We start from the raw sequence: 27895 nt of genomic DNA on the forward strand, positions 1-27895 counted from the left end.
GTTCTCAGAGGGTTTGGGAGATGCAGGAGGGTGTCATCAGGAGGAGGTGACTGGCGAGGGGCAAGGTGGAGGAAGCAGGGAAGCCATGGTCCAGGCCAGGGCTTGAAGGCTGGAGCGTGTGGCCTCTTCTGACCCCGGAGATTCCAGGATGGTATTCAGCTGTCCTGGGGAGTCCATGTCAGGGCAGAGGCACTGCTCGCTTGTAGCGATTGCCCATAGTGTCCCATGTCTGTGGGAGTGGTCTCCCCATGAGCCCGGTAGGCAAGCTGGAGATCTGGGGGTCCTTCACCCATCTCAGCCCACATTCAGCTCTGTCCCTAGATCACTCCCACATCAACCCCTCCTCGCCGTTCCCACTTGCTTGTCCCCACCTACCATCCCTTGCTCAGGCGGCCTTTTACTTGCTTTTCAGCTCCTACCCACTCCCCATTCTGCTTCTTCTGCCCTGGCTGCCTGTGCTGGCAGTGAGCTTGATAAAAATTTGTGTCAGTAGATTCCTTCCTGCTTGGAAATTCTTCCTGAGCCCTCCATCCCTGCCTGAGAGACATGTGACGGTGTGGCAGCATGAGCCCCCTCTCTGCGAGGACTCTCCTTGTCTCTGGCCTCACAGCCACAGCCTGCCGGGGTGCTTTGTGCTCTTGGAACCTAGTGCTTCCTTCTGCAGCATCCAGGCTGCCCACCTGCTCTCTTCTCTTCCTTGGGTTCCCCTCTGCACCGCGCTTCTCGCCGGGGTTTTTAGTCCTCGAAGTTTGTTCAGTGTCACCTCTTTTGAATCTGCTCCCCAGCCTCAGGGGGCACAGGTGTTGCCTGTCCTTCCTTGGTGGTCCCTTAGCATCACCATCAGGTTCTCACATAGCCTTGGCATTATTTGGGGGCATCTGTCTCCCTTACTCCGCTCTTGATGGCTGAGATCGTCTTCCTCCACCTTGGACACCCTGCTGCTCAGCATAACATCTGCTTAGTAGAGAAGCAATAAAGGATTCATATAAAGATTATGTGACATGAATATTTACACTGTGATAACATTCCAAGGGAATTTGGTTTTAATAAGGTGGCCTTGAGCAGTCTTCTGTCTGCTCAGGACTCAACAACCTCGCTATCATTCACTTGTAGCCTCTTTCGGTTGAATGGGCTGCCTCGGTGGGTGGGGGAGGGGTGCCCTCATGCATCCCTCCTCACCATCATCACCACCACTCACTTCTCAGAACCGATGGCCAGAACAGAAGTCCTTGCTTTTGTATGTGTGTGAGTTTTCTCATTTTACACAGTGACATGAATGTCATGATTAGGACATGAGTTGCGGTGGCCCAGTTTATTTTTATTGTACAAACAGAACACACAGCTAGTTCCGTGTCTACAAGCCCTTCTCAGTTCCTCCCCCTGCCCCACTGCTTAGGGCCTCCAATCCCAGTGCTGGGACCAGCAACCCCGTACCCCTCAGGTCTTAGTTTCTTCACCTGTGAAATAAAGATGCTGGGTTAGATCAGGCTGAGAAGCCGTGGTCCACACAATGTCCGGGAGGCCCACGGGAAGTACCCGTACCCTCTGACATGAACGTTGTTGATGACCTGTATATAACTTACCAATGAAACCATGACTTTGAAAAGTTTATACGTTGCTGGAAAAAGATGATTTCTAAAGTATCAGTGTGTTCCCTGGCAAATTTTCTACTATGCCACTTTGGTTTTTTTAAGTATCAACACATACTAAGGAAGCAACACTTGCGGGTTGAAGTGGGTTTTATTTGATGGTGGCATTTTATTTGATGGTGGTTTTGTGTCGGTGGCACATTGAAAGTCATGGGAAGAATGGCCAGAGTGGAATTCTTTGGACTCACTCAATGCTGATGGGTGCTTGGGCCTGCAGACTTGCTGGGGAAACGGGGCATAACGTCAGCCTGGCCAGCGACTTCTGCAGGCTGTCTTGTGTCACTTTGCAGAGTTCCTCACCAGCGCTCCGATGGGTGGCTCTGAAAAGCGGATGTCACCCCGCCAATGCCTGGGTCGCTTCTCTTCGCTCCGTCTGAAAAATCACAATGGCTGTGTTCTCTGTAGCTGGTGCCAACGGAGTTTTAAATGGAGGTGTGAGCATTTTGCCTATGCATAAATCTTCTTGGTATGATGTCTTTTGTGGCAGCCCAAGGTTTTATTTTTAAGTTTTTAAAAAATGGTTATTTTTGAGAAAGAGAATAGGGAAGGGGCAGAGAGAGAGGGGGACAGAGGATCCAAAGCAGGTCCCAAACTGACAGAAGTGGGCCTGATGGGGGCTTGAACTCACGAACTGTGAGATCATGACCTCAGCCGAAGTCAGACGCTCAACTGACTGAACTGCCCCTGTGGCAGCCCAAGGTTAAGAGGAAACTTACTATCTTGTTACTCTGTGCAGAGGAGGGCCTCCTGGGTCTTGGTCCAAGCTCTCCCATAGAACGCTTGCTTAATGTGTTTGGCACTTGGTGAGAGAAGGGTGCTGAAATTATTAGCCCTAAGTCAGTGATTTTTATGGGTCTTGAAGCATGATGTTCTAGAATGATCTTTCATTTTCCTACTTCCCTTGTCACACTCACAGATGCCTTGGGTTCCTCCCCTCCACATTCTGTCACTAACTTAAATAGGTTCTCTCTCTCCCTTCCTCCCCTCCCCCCTTCTTTGTATCGATTCATTCTAACGTCCTGGTCTCCTTTCCCCACACGAGGTTTTCGTCACTGTGCTCTTGGCTGAGCAGGCAGCACAGGAACTCTCTGGCTGTGCCTGTCAGCACTGATGTTTGCGGGCCATGCAGCTTTCCTTCCCAGTGATGGAACAGGAATGGTCCCTAATGGCCTTTAATTAATTTGCCCTCAGCTCATTATTGTAAGCTGGTTTAAAGTATGATACATTAATTGTGTCTCTTAAAGGAACAGGTTTCATTTTAAAAGGCATGAACCATGGAGAGAAAAGATAGGGGTGGTTATTCTGCTGATGCCTCCTTACCCCACCAAATGGAGGCTCAAAATAACCTTTCACTCAAAGGCTAGTGCTATACAAATGACTGCATCCTGGGCAGATTGAGTTTGGAAGAAGGTGGAGAATAAACACATATTGGCCAACCATGGGCTGTACTTGACTTTAATGAGAATGGATGCATCATTGGCCCATTACAGCCTTGCTCACTACTGGAGCTGGCCCGGCCTCTCCCATGGGACCTTCTGCCACCAGAGCTCTCAAGACTTCTGTCCACCCTTGGGGCCGTGCTGATGGAAGGTGGGGTTCCTCTTTGCATACCTCCCACCTGGCTGTCTCCAAGCTTGGTGAGAATGGCAAATCTTCTGGACTCCAATCTGAATCCAGCCCTCCTTTTTACACATAGGGTTTCAGTTTTGAGTTGACATGTGTTTTTTTGATACTTGCCACTTCTTACATGGGCATCTTCTTCCCCAGTGCTCTGACTTAGGACTCTTAAGCTGAGTCTGGGGCGGCCAGATCTGTCTTCTCTTGTACCCCCATCCTCCCCAGTAGAGGCTGCATGCTCTTTAGCATGTGTTCACAATGTAGGTGGACAAAGAGGAAAAGGGAGAGAGGCTCTGTGAACTCCTGGAAGAAGCCTCTGGAGCTGCCCTCTTGCTGGCATAGGGTGGGCTCTGGGCCTCTCTCCCTGCTCTACATTTGATGCCCTCTCTCTTTTGTGTTAGCTGACTTTCAGGTAGTAGGGATGTATGAAATTCCCTCTCGCGGGATTTGGGACCCATTAGAACAGTCTGCACAGTGGATTGGGTGTGTGGGAGAGTAAGAGGACCTCCGAGCTCTGTTTCCTCCTTCATAGGCTGAAGCCCAGTGTGCACATGGATGTGCACGCATGAGGATGCACACAGAGAGCAGAGGCTGTGGACACGGAGGGCAGAGCAAGGGAGTGCCACGGTTCTCAGTCACCCCTCTGTAAGGAAGCCTTGCGTGTACTCCTGTAAGCCCTGATTAAGACTCACACCTGAACTGTGCATAGACTGCTGCTTCTAAAGGAGGAGTGATTGATGTGGATGCATCCAGGAGCTATGTCAGACATACCCTCAAGAAGCTACCAGGCCAGTCGTATTCCTAGGTGAGCCCTGCACACTTTAGTCTAACTTGAAAGGGAGGCCTGCACAACCGTGGTAAGTCTGACTTCCCGTATGGTGAGGCCTGGATGTGACACAAATAGAACACTTAGTTTCTTGAACTCCAGAGAGTGGCCAGCAGTTAAAGCTCGAGCCCATGCCTCCCGTGGCATGGGTAGCCCTGAATCGAGGAAGCTGGGACCTGGGCGGTAGGAAGGAGTGCTTCTCCTTTGGCCTGTGTGGGCTGCTCTTGAATGACACCAAAAGGCTATCAGTAGTCACTGGTTTGAGCCCAATATCTGATGTGATGAAATGTCTGCTGGCTGGTCCTCTGCCAGCAGGAGCTGTGTGTGCCTCTCAATGTGATAAAGGATATAGGCATGCCTCATTTTATTGCACGTGATTGCACTTGGCAGATGGTACGATTTTCTTCACAAATTTGAAAGTTTTATGGCAACCCTGTGTCAAGCAAGTCTATTGGTGCCATTTTTCCAACAGCATTTGCTCGCTTCATGTCTCTGTCATATTTTGGTAATTCTCACAATATTTCAAACTTTTTTATTGTTACATCTATTACGTTGATTTGGAATCAGAGATGACTGTTTGCTGAAAGCTCAGATGGTTAGCTTTTTAGCAATAAAGTTATTTTTAAATTAAGATATGTACATTGTTTTTTTTTTTAGATGTAATATTGCACACTCAATAGATGATAGTATAGTGTCAACGTAACTTGTATATGCACTGGGAAACCAAAAAATTCTCTTGACTTGCTTTATTGTTATAGTTACTTGATTGCATTGTTTGGGAATTGAACTTGGAATATCTCCAATGTATGCTTGTATGTCACTTACAAATGTGCTTGGTTCCTAATCCTATTTGTTCTAGGTAAACCCTGGTGTCTCCTAAAATGTATGTGAAGAAACAATAGAACATGTTAGGATGAGTATAGAGGCTATCTGGTATCACTATGTTTTAAAAATAGAGGGCAACTTTGAGTTTTAATTAAGCACTGTAATTTCATTTTACCCCATGATCTTGGTTCTTTAAGAAAGGCAATATAAATGATCTTATCAAAATCAGAGTAATACCTCTTGGGATAACTAATTGGTCCTTTTAATTTCAACCACAGTGGTGAGGATTTCCATGTTTTCATGTTTTCATGTTTCATTTGTAAAAATATCAGTTGCATAGAAAAAACAAAAAAGGTTTTGCAGTACTTGGGGAGAAGATACCTTGGTCCATAAAAGTGAAACATCACTGCTAATCACTTCCATGAATGGTTAAAAAAAAACAAACAAACAAAAAACTACAATTTAACAGATGCCAGATTGGAAGAATTTCTGGTCTAGACCTCATGGAGTGCTTTTAACATATGGAATAAAAACACTTTGCCCTTTAAAGGACATTTCAGCCAAAATATGTAATATTCTTAAATAAGATGGCTGATCTTTTGAGATTTGTTATTAAAAAGGCAAAACTACATTAAAATATGTGAATCTTTCTCTGAAGTTTGTAGTGAGAATTCTCTGGCATTAAAGAATTATTTGGGAACTTTACTATTTCATTAAATAATTATTCCAAACAGCTGAATGAATGAATAAAATTAATAACTATGAATAGTCTTATTTTTTAATTAAGGACAATTGAAATAGAAAGACTTTTCAAATAGAAATTGTGGTTTGTTTTAATAGAGACTTGGAAAAAAAAAGGGGGAGAGTTTTTTGGCACCACTGAAAGATATTTTTGGCATTTGTACAAGCATGTTTCTCATCAAAGGGTGGAAGGCACCATCAGGCCTCCCTGAGGTCTTCTGTTCTAGTGCCACCGAAGAGTCCTTTGTGATGTCCTAGATGCTAAAAATATGCGGTGGATGCGTATCAACTAAAAGAGAGGTTATCAGACTAGATAAAAACAATTGCAACTATAACTACGAGAAACTCTACACCATGCAAATACTAACCAAAAGTGACCACTGAGATACCACCTCGGACCTGTCAGAACCGCTACAATTAACAACTGAGGAAACAACAGATGGTGAGGATGCCAAGAAAGGGGAACCCTTTTGCACTGTTGGTGGGAATGAAACTGGTGCAGCTGCTCTGGAAAAAAGTATGGAGGTTCCTCAAAAAGTTAAAAAAAAAAAAAAAAAAGAATTACCCTGCGACCCATCAGTGGCACTACTAGGTATTTATCCAAAGGATGCCAAAATGCTGATTTGAAGGGACCCATGCCCTCCAATGTTCATAGCAGTGCTATCAACAATAGCCAAAGTATGGAAAGAGACCAAATAGCCATTGATGGATGAATGGATAAAGAAGATGCGGTTTATCTATATACAATGAAATATTACTCAGTGATCAAAAAAAAAAAAAAATGAAATCTTGCTATTTGCAACAACATGGATGGAACTTGAGTGTATTATGCTAAGCAAAGTCAGTCAAAGACAATGAGAAAAATCATATGATTTCACTCATGTGGAATTTAAGAAACAAAGCAGATGAACATAGGGGAGGGGAAGAAAAGATAAAGATGGGAGGCAAGCTATAAGAGACTCTTAAATGTAGACAGCAAACTGAGGATTGCTGGAGGGAAGGTGGGGGGCGGGGATGGGCATTAAAGAGGGCACTTATTGAGGGTGCCTGGGTGGCTCAGTTGTTTGAGCGTCCACCTCTTGGTTTCTGCTCAGGTCACGATCTCAGGGTTTGTGGGTTTGAACCCCACATTGGGATGCATTCTGACAGTATAGAGCCCACTTGGGATTCTATCTCGTCCCCTCTCTCTGCCCCTCCCTCCTCACGTGTAGACTCTCTCTCTCAAAATAAACTTAAACAAAAAGAGGGCAGCTTCTTGGGATGAGCACTGGGTGTTATGTGTAAGCAATGAATCATTAAATTCTCCTGAAACCAATACTACACTATATGTTAACTAACTCGAATCTAAATGTTTTTAAAAATTCCAAAAAAAAGGAGGGTGATATACTCTATTATGTAAGTTTGAGAAATGAAGAAAGGCAAAATAAAAAGTTCTTATCATCTTGTTAAAAAAAAGAAACTAGAAATCGGTAACAAAAAGATACTTGGAAAATTCCTAAATATTTGGAAGTTAAACAGTGTACTTCTAAATAAGCCATAGGTGTAAACAAACCAACACATTTTGAGTGGAATGAAATACTCATCATTCATTCAATTTTGAACTGAATGAAAACAAAAACAATGTATCAAATTTTGCAGAGTGTAGCCAAAGCTGTGCTCAGGGAGATGTTTATAGCACTAACTACTTACATTAGAAAAGAAGAAAGGTTTCAAATCAGTCGTTTAAATTTCCACCTTAAGAAAGTAGGAAAAAAGAACAAATTAGGCCAAAAGCAAGCAGAAGGAGGAAAATGATATAAAAATTAGGAAAGGAAAGAACAATGAAATCAAAAGTTGCTTGAAAAGAGCAATAAAATGTGATATATCTTTAGCCAGACCAAGTTAAAGGGAAGAAAGACACAGATTACCAATAACAGGAATAAGAGAAGAGATTGCTAAAGTCAATAAAAGGATGATCGGGAATATTATGAACAACTTTATGCCCATACATTGAACAACTTAGGTGAATTGGAAAACATTCCTTGAAAGATACAAATTATTAAAGGTCATTCAAGAAGAAATAATCAGAAGAGCCTTATACTAATTGAAGAGATTGAATTCATATTTGAAAACCTTCCAATAAGGAGAACTCTTGGCCCAGGTAGCATCACTGGAGAATTCTGCCAAACATTTAAGGAATATATAATACCAACTCTATACAGACTTGCTCTGAAAGTCGAAGAGGAGGGAATACTCCCAACTCATGAGATCAGCATTGCCTCAACATCAGCACCATTAAAAAAAAAAAAAGGAAACAAAACTACATACACATCAATATGCTTCATGAATATAGATGTAAAAAATCCTCAACAAAATATTGTCATTTTCAGCTAAATTTGATTTTTTTTTTTTTACCTGATTTTGACTATCATACCAAGTACTAAAACCTTAACCTGAACACAACTAACCGTCATTTTCATTCACATGAACTGGAAGCCAGGACAGATCATTGGTAACTAAAGGAGGCTCTGTGATAGTGTGAATTCACTTAAGACTATTTCTGCTGGTTACCTAGTGGTATATATGCAAGAAAGTCTACCGCGAGCCTTACCACCTTATAAAGAGGTACTTGGAATTGACTCTGTCTTCTGATCCTCTTCCTGGATAAGATAAATCTGCCCTTCTTCTTCATTTCTATAGCCCCATACTTGCATCTGATAGATTTGTTCTTATTTATTAGAAGTGGTAGTGGCAAAACCCAAACTTTGAGAAATCTGAGATGTTAGCTGTGGAAACTGAACAAGTGATCGCCCCGAGGACCAGACCCAGGGGTGATGCAGTTAACTCCATTTATTTATTATTTAATGTATTTCGAGGCCATGCAGACATTTTAGAAGTCAACTTGAAAGTTGTCTGGGCTTCATGTCTTAGGGTCTATGATAAACTAGATGTTCATTTTAGGGGTGGTTGATTCCTCTAGAGTTTTCTCAGATACTTGTTTTTAGGAAGACAATGCATACTCTCTTAATCAAAACTCTTCATAATAAGTGATCATCAACTGTATATTGTATAGACGTGGTAGATTCCATGGTGGTCAAACAATGAGAAGGCCTTGGGGTCAGACACCACAGACCCCCCAATCTGACGTAATCTAGCCTCTGCCACTTACTGGGTGTCTTCGTAGGTTTTGAGTCTGGAGGAACCTGACCCCTGCCCAAGTTGCCTCGAGAAAACCAGTGTCTGCAACGCAGTGAGGGAGGCGGCCAAGGCTGCATGATCAAGGGCTTGATGGGTCATACAGAGGATCTTGGATTTCATTCTCCGTGCAGGGGCAGCCATCAAAGGGTTTAAATAGGAGCGGTGATGTCATCAGGTGGTCACCCAATCCTTCTGGCCGTGGTCTGGAAAGTGGATGGGAAGAGGTCAAGATGTCTGTGGGGAGGCCTTTGGGGGACGTTACCACCATAATTGCTGAGTCCCACCTGCCCTACATCCTTCTGAATCTAAAGTGGGAGCCTGTTCACTTTCAGAGCTACTGTGCAAAATGGGAATATTCTTCTCATGAGCAGACTTCTGCCAACTCTTTTAGACCTGTGTATTCCATGGCCTTCCACTCAAGTCTATGACATAAGCAGAGAATGTGATTCTGGGCATTGCCCCCCATATGCTGAAATTGAAGCTCAGAGTGGCCAGCCACCAGAATAACACTGCTATTGACTACTTTATAACGTTTTAAATGCTTTGGTATCTGCCTTTGTCCTATCAGTGTTTGGCATAACACAAAACTTTCATCCTCTAAGTCTATTGTTACCTGTTCTCATTTTATAGACCAGGAAATCCAAGACTTAGAAGTAGACTACATTGTTCAAGGTCATCTCCCAAGTAGGTGGTGACACCAGCTTTGAAATGCAGGCTGACTGCTTAGTTGTTGCTCTTATTAAGTTCACTCTTCACTACCTGGTGCCTAGAACAGTTCCTGGCAGACACTCAGGAAATACATGTTGGGTGCGGTGTATTGGGAAAGCCTGGTGCCCGATGTGAGGAACCTGACCTGCCAGCGGAATCACGTGGGTCAGGGCCACACTTGAGTTGTGTGAAGCTGAGTACTCTGCACTTCCAGGCCTTCTGTGTAGACCGGGATAACTGGTCTCTCCCCTCCTCCTATGTGCCCTCGGCACTTTGCAGCTCTCCTCCGCTGGCTAACTAGTAATTGTGGCATATTCATTCATCTTCCTGTCATGTTGGGACCTCTGGAGGTTGGGTGTTAGGTTGGGGTCACCTCCTTATTCGCTGGGCCTGACCTAACGAGAATGTGTTAAATATGACTGAGGGGAACACAGGGGTTGTAGGAGTTGGCCTGCATCTTGAGCCAGAGAAGCCTGACACAGGGCTCCTCTGTCCGCCTGGCTCAGGGCCAGACCCGTTCTTGAACATGAGTGAGAGCCCAGGAGCAGGCAGAGCAGAGGCTGCTTAGAGGGCCATCGCCAAGACATCCAGTCCTTAATCCAGCACAGCGTCCTGTGCTGCCCTTGGATCTTTAAGGCCCTTGACCGTTAGATCCCAGGAAGAAGAGGTGCCTCAAAGCTGAGCCCAGCTGCAGAAAGCACAGTGGTGCTGGGGCCGTGAGGCCAGGAAGGAAGGAGGAGGGAGGATGCATTCCATCATGACTGTGTTCATTTGCCGGATATAGTTGGCTATCGAGTACAATGGTCTACAAACAGCTGGGACTAGAAGTCTGGAGAGAGGGAGGGTGGGGGCTGAGGGTGCATGTGGGGCGTTGGTCTCTAAAACTCACTCATCCCCTCTTCCGGCCACCTGTAGCAGCCTGGACTGTTCCTTGTACCATCTGAGGTGAGGTCTGTATCTTAACTGGATCCAGTCCCCTCACCTCTGCAGTGGACATTCTGTTCATTGTTAGTGTTCTCTTTGTGTCTTTACCCTTGATTGCATCAGTTTAATTAATTTTATATGTTATGTTTTTTATTTCAGAAAAACTGTACAACTCCAGTGGGCGAGATTTAAGAAGGGCTCTTTTCTCCCTGAAGCAGATATTTCAGGTAAAAAAGAAGACACGTGTGCTCACAGGTCCTGTTTTTTTATTGCTTATGGAATCAGATACAAACCTGTTTCTGCCTCTTACTGGTTACGGAAAGAAAAGTTCCTTTCGATTAAAATGTCAATTAGGTCAGAGTCTCAGTTGAGACTATTTTTACCCTGTTAAATATTTCAAACATAAGTAAAGACGACTTTACCAAATCATGTTGTTCCATGCTGACTTCAGACTTTTAAAAAGAAAAACCTACTGCAGATATAATTGAGGTGTTGCGTTGTCCCCAGTACTAACCATCTTCCTCCCACCCCAGGCCCCCTCTGTGTCCATGTTTCCATGCTGTTGGTGAATATTCACCAAGAGTATGCATATCCTTTGTTAACTTCATACATGTTATGCTGCATGGATCATACTCCAGCTTATTTAGTGAAAACGGGCATGACTGACGTAGCTCTGAGTCGTCTATTGTATGAATAAAGCATAATTGGCTTTGTTCACTCTTCTGTTGGTTTATTCCCAATGTTGGCTATTTTAGAAACCATGCTGCTGTGGATGTGTCCCTTGTGCACACATGCAGGGTCCATTTTATCCTTTCTTCCTAAGTCTTCCCCCTGAGAAAGTCCCGGGCCTAGTGAAGAAGGCCAGAACAGGGGAGCAGGCAAGCTGAGAGACTCTCACTTGTGAGCAGCCAAGAGGAGAGAGGGACAGAGCCAGGAGAGGAGGGGGAGGCTGCTGTCTGGGCAGAGTCAGGAGGTAGCACGTGCACTGAGTGTCTGTATATTCCTAGGGTATATCCCTCTTCTCTTCAGTTCCTGTCTTAGCCATATTCTTAAAAAATTTTGTCAGTGATAGTTTTTTTTATTTTTATTTTTTATTTTTTTAATACTTATTTTTGAGAGAGACAGAGCACAAGCGGGGGAGGGACAGAGAGAGAGGGAGACACAGAATCCAAAGCAGGCTCCAGGCTCTGAGCTATCAGCACAGAGCCCGACACAGGGCTCAAACTCACGCACCATGAGATCGTGACCTGAGCCACAGTTGGATGCTTAACTGACGGAGCCACCCAGGCACCCCTGTCAGTGATAGTTCTGCCAGAGTGGCAGTTCCCCTTCATGGATGTCTTCCTGAGAGGGGACTGGCAAAAAGGCCAACAATCCATCCCATCTGCACATTCTCATCCTGTTCCTGAAATGTGTTCAGTCATGCCCTTAACCTTCTCCCAGAGCAGAGTCCCTTCTCAGTGTTAACATTTCTGGACGTGAACCCTCTAGGCTCTTCCAACAGTTATGGTGGTGAACCTACCCTTTCATTGCTCCTCATGCTGCAATGTCTCCGAAACACCTTGCGTTTGGGGTCTACCGTAGTTCAGACCGGTTCTTCTGGAAAAATGGCAACATCTGGCCATGGGCACTGCCTGCTTTTGGTTCTCTCCATCTCAGTCTGTTCTTTCTACCAGAGGGGTTTGAGGAAGGCCTTCTCTTGCTGGTCCCATGTAGCCTTCTAGATTACATCTGAATTTCTCAGTCTAACGTGAAGCCCTCGTGGAAGCCTCTGCTGCCCAATTCTCTACCCTTGGCTGCATCTTAAATTCTATTCATGGGTGCATTCTGGGAGCAAGCTGTACCCTTCCTTTTCTGCACCTTTTGCCCTGGATCTATTGCTTCTATCCCATAATGTGTTGCCACCCCACATCCACTCTCCATGTCTCTTGGTTGACCTCCTGGTGTCTCCTCTTGCTAGTGCCCTTCTCCCTAAATGAGTCCTTCCAGTGCCTCCAAATACCTTTGAAGTTCTCTGAGCTTACTTGTAGTATAGAACTTATGGCACTTGTCTGAGTCTAGCTGTCTGCAAGCTCCCTGGATTTCATCTCTGAGTCTTTGGGGCCAAGCACAGTATCTGGGGCTGTGTAAGCAATGGGTGAATTGGATAACCTTCTAGCAGATGTGTATGTCGTTAGTCTTTCTGGTTTCTAATTTAGTAAACACTATACTAATTGTCCCAAAGTTCCATCTGTATCTCCTTGTTCCTTAGCCAAACAAAACGAAACTTGTTTACCTTTGATGACATCCTTCTCTTTAACTCAAATCCCCAGCTGCAGTTGGGCTGGACCTTCACTGTACCACCAGAGGGCCAGGCTCATGCCATTCCTCGTCCTAATTCATTTAGTCCCTCAGCCTGCCTGATGTTCTGTTCAGCTTTGACTTCTTTCAAAACCTGTGTTCATCTCATTGAGTATCCAGTTGGTGGCAGAAACTGAAGAGAGAGGAGTCAGTTATTCCAAGTGACTTTAAAACATTGTGATTTGTGTGTTTTGAGTAGATACATTCTTTTTTTTTTTAATTTATTTATTTTTGGGACAGAGAGAGACAGAGCATGAATGGGGGAGGGTCAGAGAGAGGGAGACACAGAATCTGAAACAGGCTCCAGGCTCTGAGCTGTCAGCACAGAGCCCGACGCGGGGCTCGAACTCACGGACCGTGAGATCATGACCTGAGGTGAAGTCGGCCGCTTAACCGACTGAGCCACCCAGGCGCCCCTGAGTAGATATATTCTAAGAACGAAAGGTACCACACGCCCAGTCAACTGTTTGCAATAGTCCCATTGCTGCTGCTGGTGTTGTGTTGCTGTTCTAAGACTGGTGTATGTGTTCTAATTTGGTCATTCTTAGAGTTGTTAAGCATTAAGATTCTTGGTGTGTGAGGAAAAAGGAGATAGAAAGGTAGAAGAGGTTAAGAACTCTGTATTCCTGAATTTAATTGAAAGTATCAGCATGAACCCATGGTGTTTATTATCTAACTAACAAGCAACTAAGCATATTTCCAGCTCAAAGTTTACTAAAAAGCACTAGGAACAATGGTCAGCCTATTACTTAAAGCACCACTAGCCCCAAGGTTGTGATGTTGAGATACTGAAAGGAACAATAAATCTTTGGAGAAATAGCTGATTCGAAGTCTGGAGTAGGAAATGGGTAAAAAAAACAAAAAAACAAAAAAGGAAAAAAAACAAAAAAACCTTAAAGCAAGGACGGTATCAGGTCCTGCTAGGATTCTTGCCAAAAGAACAAAGAACTCAGGAGCATGTTGAAGGGTCTTCTACTGGTGGTTGGAAAATAGCAACATCAATAAGGATGATAAATACAATGGATTGAAAGACAACGGGAAAGTTAGCATTGATGAGTTCATAATGATACTAAAAAATAACGATGAATAGGTCACTTTAGGAAGATGCTAGTGAATCAGCTGATTATTTTGAAAAAGGGTAAAGTTTAAGAATCTCACATTTATCTTACCCTTTGCCTTTAAAATTTTTTTAATTCAAGTGTAATTAATATGCAGTGTTATATTAGTTTCCGGTGTATAAAATAACGATTCAACAATTTTATATGCTCATCTATACTGCTCTTGATTCCCTTTCCCTGTTTCATACATCCCCCCACCTACATTTCCTCTGGCAACCACCAGCTGTCTGTATTTGAGTCTATACTTTTTACTCTGGATCTATTTTCTTTCTTAAATTCAAGTGATTTCACTTAAAATTATAGCCTCTAGATCCATCTGTGTTGCTGCAAATGGCAAGATTTCATTCTTTTTTATGGTTAATATTCCACTGTATGTATATATGTATGTGTATATATAGATGTATATGTCTATATATAGGTAAATATACCACATCTTCTTTATTCATTCATCTGTCCGTGGACACTTGTGTTGCTTCCATATATTGGCTATGGTAAATAATGCTACCATAAACATAGGAGTATATATATATCTTTTTGCATTACTGTTTTCATTTTCTTTGGATGAATACCGTGTAGTGGCATCACTGGATCATATAGTAACTCTATTTTTAATTTTTTGAGGAACCTCCGTACTCTTTTCCACAGTGGCTGTACCAACTCACAGTGCATGAGGATTCCATTTTTCCTCTACATCCTCACCAACCCCTGTCATTTCTGTTTTTGATTTTAGCCATTCTGACAGGTATGAGGTGATACCTCATTATAGTTTTAATTTGCATTTCCCTGATGATGCGTGATGAGCATCTTTTCATGTGTCTGTTGGCCATCTGTATGTCTCCTTTAGAAAAGTAGCTATTTAGGTCATCTGCCCGTTTCTAAATCAAACCGTGCGTGCGTGTGTGTGTGTGTGTTAGTGTTGTATAGGTTCTATATATATTTTGAGTATTAACCCCTTATCAGATATATCATTTATAAATAACTTCTACCAGTTAATAGGTTGCATTTTTGCTCTGTTGGTGGCTTCCTTCACTGTGCAAAGACTTTTTATTTTGGTATAACCACAATGGTTTAATTTTGCTTTTGTGCTTCCCTTGCCTTAGGAGATGTCTAGAAAAATGTTGCTAGGACTGCTGTCAAAGGAATTACCACCTATGTTTTCTTCCAGGAGGTTTACAATTGCACTAAACATAATAAAATACCTAGGTATTGTACCCTTCTCTATGTAAACTTTACGGTAATGGAATGGTAGTTGAACGGAAGTTTTGTTTACCATAATCTTCTAGGTAATGGGGAGGAATAATAGAATTAAAATATCACAGTTTTGTAGCTCTATGTGAATTGATCTGGGTATTGAACATCAATGCCTGCGCTGACATGGTGGAAAAGAGATAAGGCCAGATGTGTGTCATTCCTCGTGGGAATTCGCACTCCCATCGGTGGTGTGCTAAAGCCAACAAAATCAACTCTGGATCTCCTCATGTCACCCTGTACAGTACCAGTTTAAAAATGATCTAGGATAGAGGCACATGCTAATCTTCCCCACAGTGGTGTAATGAATAAAGTCCAGACTGTAGGCTACTCTACAGGACAGATGACCTACTTTCCTAAACACCTACATTTCAAGGAAAACAAAAAAGATGAATTAAAAAGACCTTTAAAACTTATCAACTGAATGTCACATGTGGATCTTGTTTGGATCCTGGTACAAAATGTAAAAAACGGAACAGTATTTATGAAACAATTGGAGTTTTGGTCACGGACTGGACATTTAGTAATATTAAAGCATCAGTTTTTTATTGTGAGTACATAACTTTAAAAAGAGTTTCTGTATTTTGGAGATGCTTATTGGAGTATTTATGGATTAAGTGATGTGATGTCTGGGATTCCCTTTAAATTAATAGGGCAGCAGCAGACAGACAAATTAATATGGGGTGGTAGGGGAAACAGGACTGGTAGGAGTTGACTGGCACCTGAGGGTCACTCAACTGTTCTGTCTTCTGTATGTGTTTAAAGTTTTCCTTGGAGAAAAAAAATTCAAAAACAAAATGAACGTGGTTGAGGTCTTGTTGCACATTCCTTCACTGAGTTTGTTCTGTGGTGTTAACTCTGAATTCTCAGGGATGTTATTTCTGCCATTTATTCATCACACAGATAGTTTTGAGCAGCATTTGCTGGTATTATGTAGTCAATAGCTCTAAACCAGGCAGGCATCATTGGGTATTGAATGGATTACACAGGCGTAAACTGTCTGGGGCTTGGATCACCTTCTCCCATACCCATAGTCTGCATTTAAGTCATCTTGTGTTTTCTACATGCAGGGCTTCTTTCTGGAACTTAAGAGTATAAGGGTGTAAAATACCAAGCCATTGGTCTTTTGCACTGAGCTGAATAGTTTTCCTTGACGAATGGGCATTAAAAAGAAAAACAAACAAAAGATCACAGGCTGAAGTATGGCTAGTGTAGAAAATTCTGAAATGCAGGGACAATCCCTGATCAGTTGGTGTTAACGTTCTGATTTCATTCTAGTTGGAAACCAGTGTTTTAAATATCATTTATTAATGCCTAAATATTTTAGGATGTGTGTTCAAAATCTCCTACATTGCCAACTTGGAGGACATTCTCCACAATTTATTAGCCACAAATGCCTATTTCTTAACTGCCTTATCTACATATGTCCATACGTTTTAGTTAAGGTTCTGAATCTTAATAAACACTGTCTCCCTGGTCCGAGGATTTGGTTGCTGAGTACCTTGGCCCAGCAGCCAACTCTCGGCTGTATTAATATTAGTGATTAGCTTGAGTGGTTTCTCGAGGGCTTGTTCTCACTTTTTCACCATGAAGTCATGTATGAATCTAGCTTTAGTTCAAGTAATAAACATTTGTTACATGCTTGGAAAAACCTTCTGACTAGACATGAGCTCATCTAAATGTTCACTTTTCACATATGCTGGTGGAAAAGGATATGGATGGAGGGAGAATTATTTTTATTTCCTTTATACATACGAGTGTAAAGTAATTTTCCAAAAACTCATGATATTGTCCCATTTTCTCTTGCTTCTAAAGCCGTGATTATCTTAAAGTCTGAGTTAACACAGCTGTCTTTCATTACCTTCAGGGCACAAGCATCTCCCACCCCCACCAGTGCCCTCTGAACGTTGAGAGTGTTTTCTTGGTTCAAAGGGCCTGGCCTGCCCACATTTAGCTCAAGTCCTCCATCCATATAATTGGAAAATGCCATAAAGTCAAAATGAGGGGCTGATTTCACATAGGGACAGGAGAATTATGCCCATTTGTCTAAATTATTTTTTTCTTTTTTGGAGATAAACTATGGTTGCTGACCATTCCTATAATAATAACCATTCATTATTCCATTAAGCTTCCTACTATTTACATCACTGAGGTTTTTTTTTTTTAATTTTTGCTCTGTTGTTATAATTGAAGATGAATGTTCCAGTCTTACGCTAGCTGCCTCTGAGACCAGGCATTGTCCAATTCAGGACATCTCCTGAAACAGTAGTGGAAAAATCCCTCTCATAGAGCTCTGTAGAACTTGGTACTGCAGAAAATGATTGGTCTTGGGCGCTGGCTGGACATAGGTGATCTCAGCCCAAGTTTTGAGTCTTCTGTAAAGAGAAGGTAGGCTTAGATCAATGGTCCTCGAAGTGATTGCCCTTAAGGATTTCCTGGGGAAGTTATTCACAGCCAGAGCCCTGCCCTCAGAAATTGTGATGAAATTCATCTGGGCAGATCCTGCTTCCTATTTCTTTTTAAAGATTCCCTAGATGATCCTAATGTGAAGGAGTCAGGGGTGAGAACCATCGGAACATCTCTGAGTCACCTGGGGGGATGCGTTAAGCACAGATTGCTGAGCCTCATGGTAGAATTTTCTATGCAGTAAATTGGGGTATTTGCATTCGTAACAAGTACCCAGGTGATGCTGATGCTGCCGGTGAATCTGGACACCTGTCTTTGAGAACCACTGCATTAGATGGTCCCTGAGATTCCTTCCATGCCTTGCCTCCTGTGACTTCCTGTAGCCTCCTGAGGCGGTCCCTTTGCAGGCAGATGTGGTTGCTCCAGATGCACGGCTGGTCATGTGCCTCCTGGCTTGTCCTGCAACGCAACTTGGGAGGAGGAGAAACTGCTTCCTCACTCAGATACCATGTGCAAGACCCTTGTAACCACTGACCTTAAAGACGGTCTTTTGGAACACACGAGTGGCTTTGAATCCGCCACTTGATGGTCTGTGCTGCAATCGAACGTTTCCTGTTGCTAAAACCCAGCAAGCTTCATGTGGCCCGTCCCAAGGGACCTGTGGGGAAGCAGAGCCTGGTGATTTTTGAAGAATGAAAAACAGAACACTATAAATATTCTTGACAGGGGATTCATTTGCTTTATCTTTATTAGATTGCCCAGAAGGCAATAATTGGTCTTTGGCAAACAACAACGTGGAGACTGGTTGTAAAATTCCTCTGGCAACAGTTAAGATGCCTCATTTGAATAGAGCAGAACACTCTTTAGAGGTCAGTCTGGCTTCAAAGGCTTGTACGTAGTTTTAACAGCGTGGACAGAGCATGGACTGGGACAGTATTTGAAGTCTTTTTTCTCTCTCCTTTCCTGCCCAGGATGACAAGGATTTGGTGCATGAATTTGTAGTGGCTGAAGGTCTGACGTGTTTGATCAAGGTGGGAGCTGAGGCAGACCAGAACTATCAGAACTACATTCTGAGGGGTAAGTTCTGATGTGCCTGCTGCAAGGGGGCCCTGGCATTGCTTCCAGAAACTTCGATACTGAGAGCTTTGAAAAAGACTTGGATTACAGAGTAAGATGATAAAGACACCCCCGAGCAAAAGATGACACTTTCTTCAGGTTTTATCACTTCCTGGTAACTAATCGGTGACTGAGCTCATTTTTGCCTCACACCTCTTCCTGGTTATTAAGGAAAATACTCCTTCTCAGGAGGTTCTCTACAATCCCTTTTATTTGGCGAGAAAAGAAACACACTACGGGGGCCTGCATTTCAACAGAAAGTCACCCCAAACTAAAGAGGCCAATTTCTTTCCTGGGAAATCAATAACTTGGGTTATTACTGAGAACGCTTGTCAGAAGCATACATTCCTCACTGGGTTTTCATGTTTGTGAGTCGGTAGGTTTGGGGTGGGCCCACAACTTGGATTTTAAGGAATGATTCTGGAAAGCTATCTGTATAATTTCATTTTTCAAAAAAATGTTAATTTTTGAGAGAGAGAGAGACGGGGAGAGAGTGGGGGGAAGGGGGGAGAGAGAATCCCAAGTAGGCTCTGTGCTGTCAGCCCAGAGCCTGACTCAGGGCTCTATCCCACCAACCAGAAGATCGTGACCTGAGCCAAAATCAAGAGTCAGACTTTCAGGTGCCCCTCATTTTTTTTTTTAAGTGAGGTACATGTGGTGTTTGAAGCACTGATTACTGTTCCCGTTCATAAAATTAATGCTCTTTGGTTATAGTATTTTTTGTCCACATTCATATAGTTTTACTTGATCCCATAAAAATGTGACAAGGGAGAGCAGGAATTATTTGGTTGGACTCTAAGAAAATGACTGCTATCAACAGTTTTGAACTATAGGTCAAAGGAGAGATTTAAGGTAGTTTAATATTATCTCCATTTTTACAACTGGAAGATTCAAGACTCAAAGATGTGGAGTAGTTACCCAATCAAGTCCCTTTCTCTTGGGCATGGTCAAGCAGGGGCCATGCCTGGACCCGGAGGGAACATCTCATCTCCTCTTCACGTATACCTGCAACCCCACAGCTTTATCTCCCTGTTCACACAGGGGGGAAATACTGCTTTTCCTTTTCCCTTGGGTGAAGGACAAGTGCATGAAACATGATTTAGTATCAGATATCCATGGTCAGGCTTGAATGAGACAGGCAAAGTGAAACTGTCCCCTGTAGTTCCTGTTGTGTTTTACCCTGAGCAGAAGCCTCCTGACCTGTCTTGGTACCCAGCACAGCGAACTGAGTCCTGCACTCTTGGACCCTGTCCCTGGGGAGCCACAGGGGCAAAAAGCGAGAAAGAAAACTTAGGGCTTGTTAAGAAAAAAAAATTAAGGACATATTTTCAAGGCAGCGGTCATGATTTCTGTTTTTCTTGATAAATGCCGAGTGTGTGTGTCAGAGAGTGTTCCTCAGCCTTCTGCTTCTCCATGGTGCTGGGGAGGCTGGGAAGTCGCCTCTTTCTACCCATCTTTAATCTTTTCCTGGGCGTGTGGTTGATCCTCATTACAAGTTGTCAGTAGAGATGGCTTCAGGATGAATTTGATGATTTCTGTCCCCATAATGAAAACATGGAAACTTGTGAGATTTGTGTAGACAAATGAACCTCACACTTGGTCCCACTGTTGCCTGTCAGTGCAGCTTGGTGTCTGAAGAGATTCTCATCCTAGGCTTTTGTTTCACACGGGTCCAATACCTAGAAGGGGGGGAAGGCACCAAGATAAGGACAAGGGAAACTTGTCTAGTTTATTTTCCACCTGACATATGGATGTTCATAAGTTGAACCTCCTGGAAGGAAATAAATCTAAAATTATCTAATTCTGAATAGTGGGTCCACACAGTAGGGTTTTTTGTTATGTTTAAAGTATACACACACACACACACACCTCTATAGAACGAATATTATAACCATCTATGTATTTAATTTCTTGTGACCCTCATCTAGGAGTGTGTGTGTGTGTGTGTGTGTGTGTGTGTGTGTCTGTATTTTTATAGGGTAAACCTCCACATTGATCTACAGCCAAGCCTGGGTTGAGGGGGATGGCCCTGGTAGGTGGGGTCAGCCCTTAGCAAGAAGGCCACATTTTTGTCGAAAGCCCCTCGCACACGTCTCCCACAGGTTGGAACTGGGTCACATGAGCACCTGTAGCTGCAAAGGAGGCTGGCAGATGACTTGACTTGGCTTCCTGGACTCTCAGGGCAGGGCGGGGTGGCAGCAAGAGAGAAAGGGGGTGGCTCCGGGCCTGACGATCACCAGTGCCTGCCACACAGACCAAGTTAGGAGGAAAGAGTTCAGCCCTCACTCCCTCCTGACTGAGGGCAGGGTAATCTCAGTGGCTGTACAAGGCCCCCAAATGGTGAACTGTGTGAATTGTGTTGCCTGGTCGGGAAAGATGTTACTGATGTAGAATACTTTAGTGAGGCTCTCCACCTTAATGCTTCTCGTTAAACTGGCAACGGTTTATTAACTTGCAGTTGTAGTACTGGGAAGGTGCCAAAGTCAACTGCCACATTTTTAAGAATCAGAATACCCAAACACAACCAGGGGAGAGTCCTGTCACCCATGTGCTGCTTGTCTGTGTAGAAAATGCCACCGAGGTCAAACCCTTGCTGCAGACCTCTCTTCCTAAAATAGCAGGAGGCTCCACCCTTTCATTGCCACCACCAGGGCCTTGCCTTCAGATTTTTCCTCTCCATTTGTGTTTGTTGATTGAAGACCAGAAGCTCCCCAGATGTTCCCTGGAAAATGAACAAGTTCTCCCTCCATTGGGGTTACTACGAGGCACTCTGTTTTCCATGGAATGGAGTTGCCTTTCCCTGCCTGCCTCGCTTGAGCTAAGTCTCAGTAGACTCGGTGTGACCAGGGCGCTGTGTGCAAACATCAGCACATTTTGATGTATCTGACCAGAATCCATGCCAGGAAGGTACCTTCTGAGGGATGTAAATGACAGATTTCTCAGGGTGTGACTTTTGTGTTTTTATATAAGGAAACTATCATTTTTCCCAGCCCGCATGTTGAGTCACCCCTTCCTGACTTTGAAGAACTTCTTTTGTAGGCTTTTTTAGATGGTGATCAGCCGCCGGCAGAACACCAGACATTTGCAATCAAGGACAACCTTTGAATTGCCTCTTTGTTTAACCTCATTTCAACCCTATTACCTTGGGTGAAGTATGGTGAGGCCAGATGCAGATCCAGAGAGAAAGTGCAGAGTGTTTTATAGCTTTGTAACTCACACTTTCCTGGGGAGAACACAGAGTGCCCCACGGAGGCCACTCAGGAGAAGCATGGGGGTCAGTCATGAGGCAGAGGGAGAGGGCAAGCACCTTTGTTGTGGTTTCCCTAGGAAGGAGCTGGCAGGGTGGGGTAAGCCAACTTACCCTGGAGCTGTTAGAGTAGAAGTATCATGGCCTACAGTGTGAGAGCCCAACATGTCAGGTGGCTGGGGGTGTGCACTTCAGCTGCTGGAGAAGAGCTGACCGACCTCTACCCAGAGCCTCAGAACTGCATCACTGTAAAGTCTTAGAACCTCAAAAGTAGGTTGGTGGTCAAAATCCTGTCAGGGAGGGTGTGCCTTCATGAAGTTACCTCAGGAGCTATGCTCTGTGGGACCATGTGTGAGTCCCCCAGATCCAAAGGAAACGAGCATTTGGAGAACCCAGTGCTTTCCACATCTGCTTTTAGAACTCGATTAATTTATCTTTATTTTTGTGCTCAGCTGTCTGTCAGCTTTTCTTTTTTTTTTTTTTTTTTTTTTTTTTTTTTTTTTTTTAAGGCCTAGGAATGTGTTGCTTTTAGTAGAGGATGTATCTGCTGAGCAGTAAAGATAGGTTTTGAGTTATGGTGTAGCCCAGTGCTCTCTGAAAATGTGAGCCAGCTGCTGGGAAGAAGTCTAAATGCACAACATGCAGAAATAATATTTATCTGACTTATTATTCTTGGATGGTTCTAGCTAATGACCTAAAGTTTTTCAAGATAGCCAGTATTTAATATAAGTCTCCTGTGGAATTTTGTACCTCGCAATTATTCTTATTCAAGTAGGACCTCGAATGGTATATTCCTGGGAACTTTCTGCACACATACTGAGCCTTCATGGGGGGGCCCCTTTAAGCCCTGGGGACATGACGATGACAGCAAGATACAGGCATGCCCTGGCCACTTCACCTGTTGTATCTCATACACCTTACATATTTAGAGATTATATGTGTATAAGGGGATCAGCTTCAGGGCCGGGGGTGGGGGATGAGAAAGAGATGAGTAGAATCCGTGAGATCAGCTGCCTTTTCTGGCTGTACTTCAAGGGAAGCTGCCTTTTAAGGGCTAGTTTTACATGGAGAAGTCTGATTTGATCATTTCACCTGAAGCAAAGTACCCATTAATCAAAAAAACACCACTGTCGTTATCAGAGCTGGATAAGGTCTTAGAACTCCTATAGCTCAACCCTTTCATTTTAGGAGAAAACTGCAGATATTTTGTTTGTCCCTATAATGCATCTTAAAAAATGTTTTCATACCTGTCAACATTGAAAAATCAGAACATTTGACCTAAACAACAACAACAACAACATCCAGATTTCAGGTAGCTTTGGGAAAACTGGAACCAGAGAATTTCAGTGCCCTGCCAAATATCACTTAACTGTATTCTACTCTGGGGGGAAAATGCCTTCCATGTCAGGGGATCTCTTAATGAGGTTCAAGACTTCTGCCCGGCGGCGGGGGGGGGGGGGGGGGTTGTCAGCACCAGCATCATCTGGAACAGACACATTATAGACAGAGTGCAAAGAGATTTGTGATCTTAGGTGGTGGTGCAAAATGATCAAATGGTGTTTAAACCAAAACCTTCCACCCTGGCAGAACTTAGAAGTCTGTGTTTTTGGCATTTCAGAACAAAGGAGGAGGACAGAGGTTTGGTTCAGACTATAGACTGGGAGCATAGGAAGGGGCCCAAACCTGCCCCACAGTGGGAGGATGGGAGCAGAAGTGGGGAGCTACTCACCTCCTGAACCAAGCTCAGGTCCTTGGTACCATGTTTACTCCTGAATGGCCGGGCCTTACTCTCAACTCCCTTACGCTGGTCCTGGGGCACACCTGACCTGTGTTGGAGGAACCTTCCTCTTGTGAGATGAGTACATCAGGATGTTTGGTCAGGACTTAAGGGATCAATCATGGCAGCCACATGGCCAGACTTTGGTGTGGATGACACAGTTGCACAGGTATCTGGGTCACCCCCTAGACTGTCACCAGCTCTTGGGGGTTGAAGCCACTGTCAGTGATGGAGTTCTTTCTCATCAGATGTCCCTCCTCATGCTAAGTCCATATGACCGGGACTATTCCCAGAAGGGAATCATGATGGCTGGCACAAATTGGCACCCCATGAGGCCAGACTGAACCCGCAGGTGTTTTATTTGCCTCATAGAGTATGTTCAAAATTTTTTACAATAGTTACGAACGTTTTTATTTATTTTTTTGATGTTTATTTATTTTGAGACAGCATGCAAGCAGGGGGAGGGGCAGACAGAGAGGGAGAGAGAATGCCACGCAGGCTCCACACTGTCAGCACAGAGCCCGATGTGGGGCCCGAACTGAAGGACTCATCATGACCTGAGTGAAACCAAGAGTCGGTAGCTTAACAGACTGAGCCACCCAGGTGGCCCAGTTATGAACATTTAAAAATTGAGGGATTGGACATAAAATTATGGATATATGGCTTCTTCTGTAAAACTGAAAGCTCAGGCCAACACAGGGTCTTTATCACTGTGTGGCCATAATTAGCAAGAGTTAGAAGAAGCAGTTTCCTTCACAGGGAGCTCATGGGCTCTGTTGACCTCCGTTTCCACCACTCTTTTGTGTGTTGCCCCTGGGTTGTTCCGCTTTGTTGCCTCTGTACCCCAGAGGCATGTGAAATCACATGCCTAATGAAATCGCAATCTGTGAAACCAGGGTTACAGTGATGTAAAGTAGAAGAGTCTAGCTCTGTCCTAGCTGGGCATACATTGTGCTGTCGTTGCTGCTTTGTGAACTTGGATCTCAAGTCCAACACGACGTTGTTTTTTTTTTTATTCTATCCCATCCTGGCAATTTTTTTTTGATGTTTATTTTTGAGGGAGAGAGAGAGCATGAGTGGGTGGGGGATGGGGAGAGAGAGAAGGAGACACAGAATCTGAAGCAGGCTCCAGGCTCTGAGCTGTCAGCACAGAGCATGACTCAGGGCTTGAACCCATGAGCAGCGAGATCATGACCTGAGCCTAAGTTGGATGCTTAACTGACTGAGCCAGGTGCCCCTCACCGTGGCGTTTCTTAATATGCGATCAGCACTGTCCTCTGTCACCTTCCCCATCCGAGCTATTACGTGAATATCTGGGGAGAGAAATCCTGGCACCACACAGGTAGTGGCATCCTACAGTCTGAATTTCCATCCAAAGTTCTGAATTTGGGAAACAGGCTGAGAGTAGGTGGAGCCGCTGACTGAGGCAAGAGCGTGTTGACCAGAAGATTCCTGTTGGAGACTTGCTGCATTGGTTGCACTTGTAAGGTGATAAAAGCAAGGCTTTCATGTCCTAAATAATGTGCCTTGGACTCAACGGCAGAAAGTCCTCACTGTCCACGCATCAAAGGAGGGGTCCAGGTATGTCCCGGAGAGAATGTCAGAGTGTCAAGGCCAGCAGAATAGAGACAATCCAATCCAAGATGGACGTGTCTGAAAAGAAAAGAGAGTAAAACCGAGTGATATACAGATTTTTCTTAAAGCGGAAATAGCCTTTTATAATTGCTTTTCATCGTGCAGTCCATGGACACACAAGAGTATGGAAAGCAAATGGCAAAGGAACAAAAAAACATAAAAATCACCTATAATCCTACTGAACAAAGATGAAAACCATTTTCTACTCACATATATACATGCCTGCTTCCCACATGCCTTTTGCAAAAATGAAGTGTCCTTTAAGTACGTTGTCAGCTGTGTCTGCCAGAAGGGAGTGGTTTGAAAATACACACCTTGGAAGCTGGCTTTGTGACATATCTTAGACCTCGGTGCAATTATTTAACTTCTTTAAAGTGCAGCTTCCAGGGAGATATCTAATTTTAGGAGTGTTATGAAGGTTACAGGGCTCATAGAAAGACCTGACTAAAGGATTGAGTTGTAACTCTGACAGTTATTATCAATAATAGTCAATGATATGAATGTAGTAACCACCTGTTATGGGCTGAATTGTGTACTTCCCCCAAATTCGTCTGCTGAAGTCTTACCCCCAGGACCTCTGGATATGACTGTATTTGAAGATGGGGCCTTTAAAGAGGTGCTTAAATCGAGGTTATTAGGGTGGACCCCGATCCAGTATGACTGGTGTCCTTATCGAAAGAGATAAAGACAGATCTGTGAGGGAGAGGGATGTGAACACCCAGGGAGAAGACAGACAAGCTAAGGAGAGAGGTCTCAGAAGGCATGAGTCATGCCAACACCTTGATCTTGGACTTGCAGCCTCCAAAACTGAGAAATTTCTGCTGCCTATACCCCTAGTCTGTGGTATTTGTTACAGCAGCTTCAGCAGACTGATACACATCGTAGCCTACAACCCTCTGGGAGTTGCTTGTATGTTACCTGGGGTGAAAGTCTTGAGGATATAGTTTTGTGTTAGAAGGTATGTACATGTGCACCTTGTCTGGGATTGAATCATTGTCCTGAGAAAGGATATGGAAATTTATGCTCCCACCCATGTTCCTTTCTGTTCATTTACTCCAGGCCTGGGGTGATCCTTCTCTGTGATCTTTGTTACTCCTGGTGATTAGGGCACCCTTATTACTAACAATGAATTTTATACTCCTTTTAAAAAAGTGGTTTGTAATTTTGGTTGTCATTGTGTTAAATCTGTCGATTAATTTGGGAAGAATTGACATCTTTATTTGAAAATTCAAAACTACTGCTTACATGCCCTTCTGTGTCCCCGGGGCAAATCCTCCTCAGGAGTAAAACTCCAGTATGTGTGCATCAGACTCTTGTGTGAGATGTCTACTTCCTTTGACTTTGGTAAAGAATTTTGTGTACACTCCTCTTGGGTGTTTTTTTTTTTAATTTTTTTTAATGTTTTAAAACATTAAACATGTTTTAAAACATAAACAGGGGAGGGGCAGAAAGAGAGTGAGACACAGAATCCAAAGCAGGCTCCAGGCTCTGAGCTGTCAGCACAGAGCCCGACACGCGGCTCGAACTCACAAGCCGCGAGATCATGACCCGAGCCGAAGTCGGACGCTTAACCGACTGAGCCACCCAGGCGCCCCATCCTCTTGGGTGTTTTATATTCATTCTTGTTTTGTCTTATTTTTGAACTGGGCCTGATATTTCCCACATTGATAGAGTGGGGTTTTTTTCTTGTTTACTTGTTTCGTGAATTGGGTTTGGAGTGTTGTCTCCTGGGAAGGGTCTTGCTCACCATGCCCCCACCCTTGGGTGTGTTTTGCTGCAAACAGGGACACTCTGTGTCTGGGGCCGGGGTTCCTTACTTGTAGCAATAACTTGGTGAAGACAGTGAGAGTTAGCTCCTTTTCCTCTGTATTTACATGTCTGAATCTTTTCTTTTTGCACTTAGACCAGTAGCCTGCCTGATGGAGGTTTGGTCTGGCGGTTTGGGGCATTCGCCAGCCTATGGCCGAAGGTGGGCCGCTTGAAGCTGGAGGATATGGTCTTCTTGTTTTGTTGGTTTTATCTTTCCCCATGTTGAAACCTATGCTTTTGGCGTCTAACCTTCTCTGTGCCCTGGCTGTGTCTGACCTCAACCTAATCCTTTTGCTCACGCACTTGGCATGCCATTGGTGATGTGGCCTCCAGGCGGAACCAGCCACACTGCTGAGAAATTTGGTCAGGGCCAGGAAAACCACAGCCCTTCCTGCTTGGGGAGGGAGGCTGAATTCTTCTGGCTGCTGCTATTGGTGTATGGTGGCATAAGTGGCACCCCCAGAGCACTCTGAATGTCCCATCTGTGGCCCTCTTGTCCCCCTGCCATCTCTACCCTGCATCAGACCTGCACCCTTTTAAAAAAACTGAGTCAGCGAGGGGCACCTGGGTGGCTCCGTTGGTTGAGCATCTGACTCTCGGTTTTGGTTCAGGTCATGATCTTGCAGTTTGTGGGGTCAAGTCCAGTGTCGGGCTCTGCACTGGCAGCACAGAGTCTGTCTGGGATTCTCTCTCTCCCTCCTTCTCTGACTCTCTCTCTCTCTTTCTCTCTCT

General features: G+C 44.0%; 1 protein-coding gene across 16 annotated transcripts in view; it reads left to right on the forward strand.

Moving 5' to 3' along the window:
- FHOD3 (formin homology 2 domain containing 3) overlaps positions 1-27895 on the forward strand; it is a 471758-nt gene that overhangs the window by 188256 nt on the left and 255607 nt on the right. For all 16 annotated transcript variants that reach the window (XM_045458615.1, XM_045458602.1, XM_045458603.1 and 13 more), the window contains exons 4-5: positions 10627-10694; positions 18551-18656. In XM_045458615.1, coding sequence (XP_045314571.1) covers positions 10627-10694; positions 18551-18656 — 174 coding nt within the window. The remainder of the gene's footprint in view (positions 1-10626; positions 10695-18550; positions 18657-27895) is intronic.

The sequence above is a fragment of the Leopardus geoffroyi genome, chromosome D3 (genome assembly GCF_018350155.1).
Source record: "Leopardus geoffroyi isolate Oge1 chromosome D3, O.geoffroyi_Oge1_pat1.0, whole genome shotgun sequence".
Lineage (NCBI taxonomy): Eukaryota > Metazoa > Chordata > Mammalia > Carnivora > Felidae > Leopardus > Leopardus geoffroyi.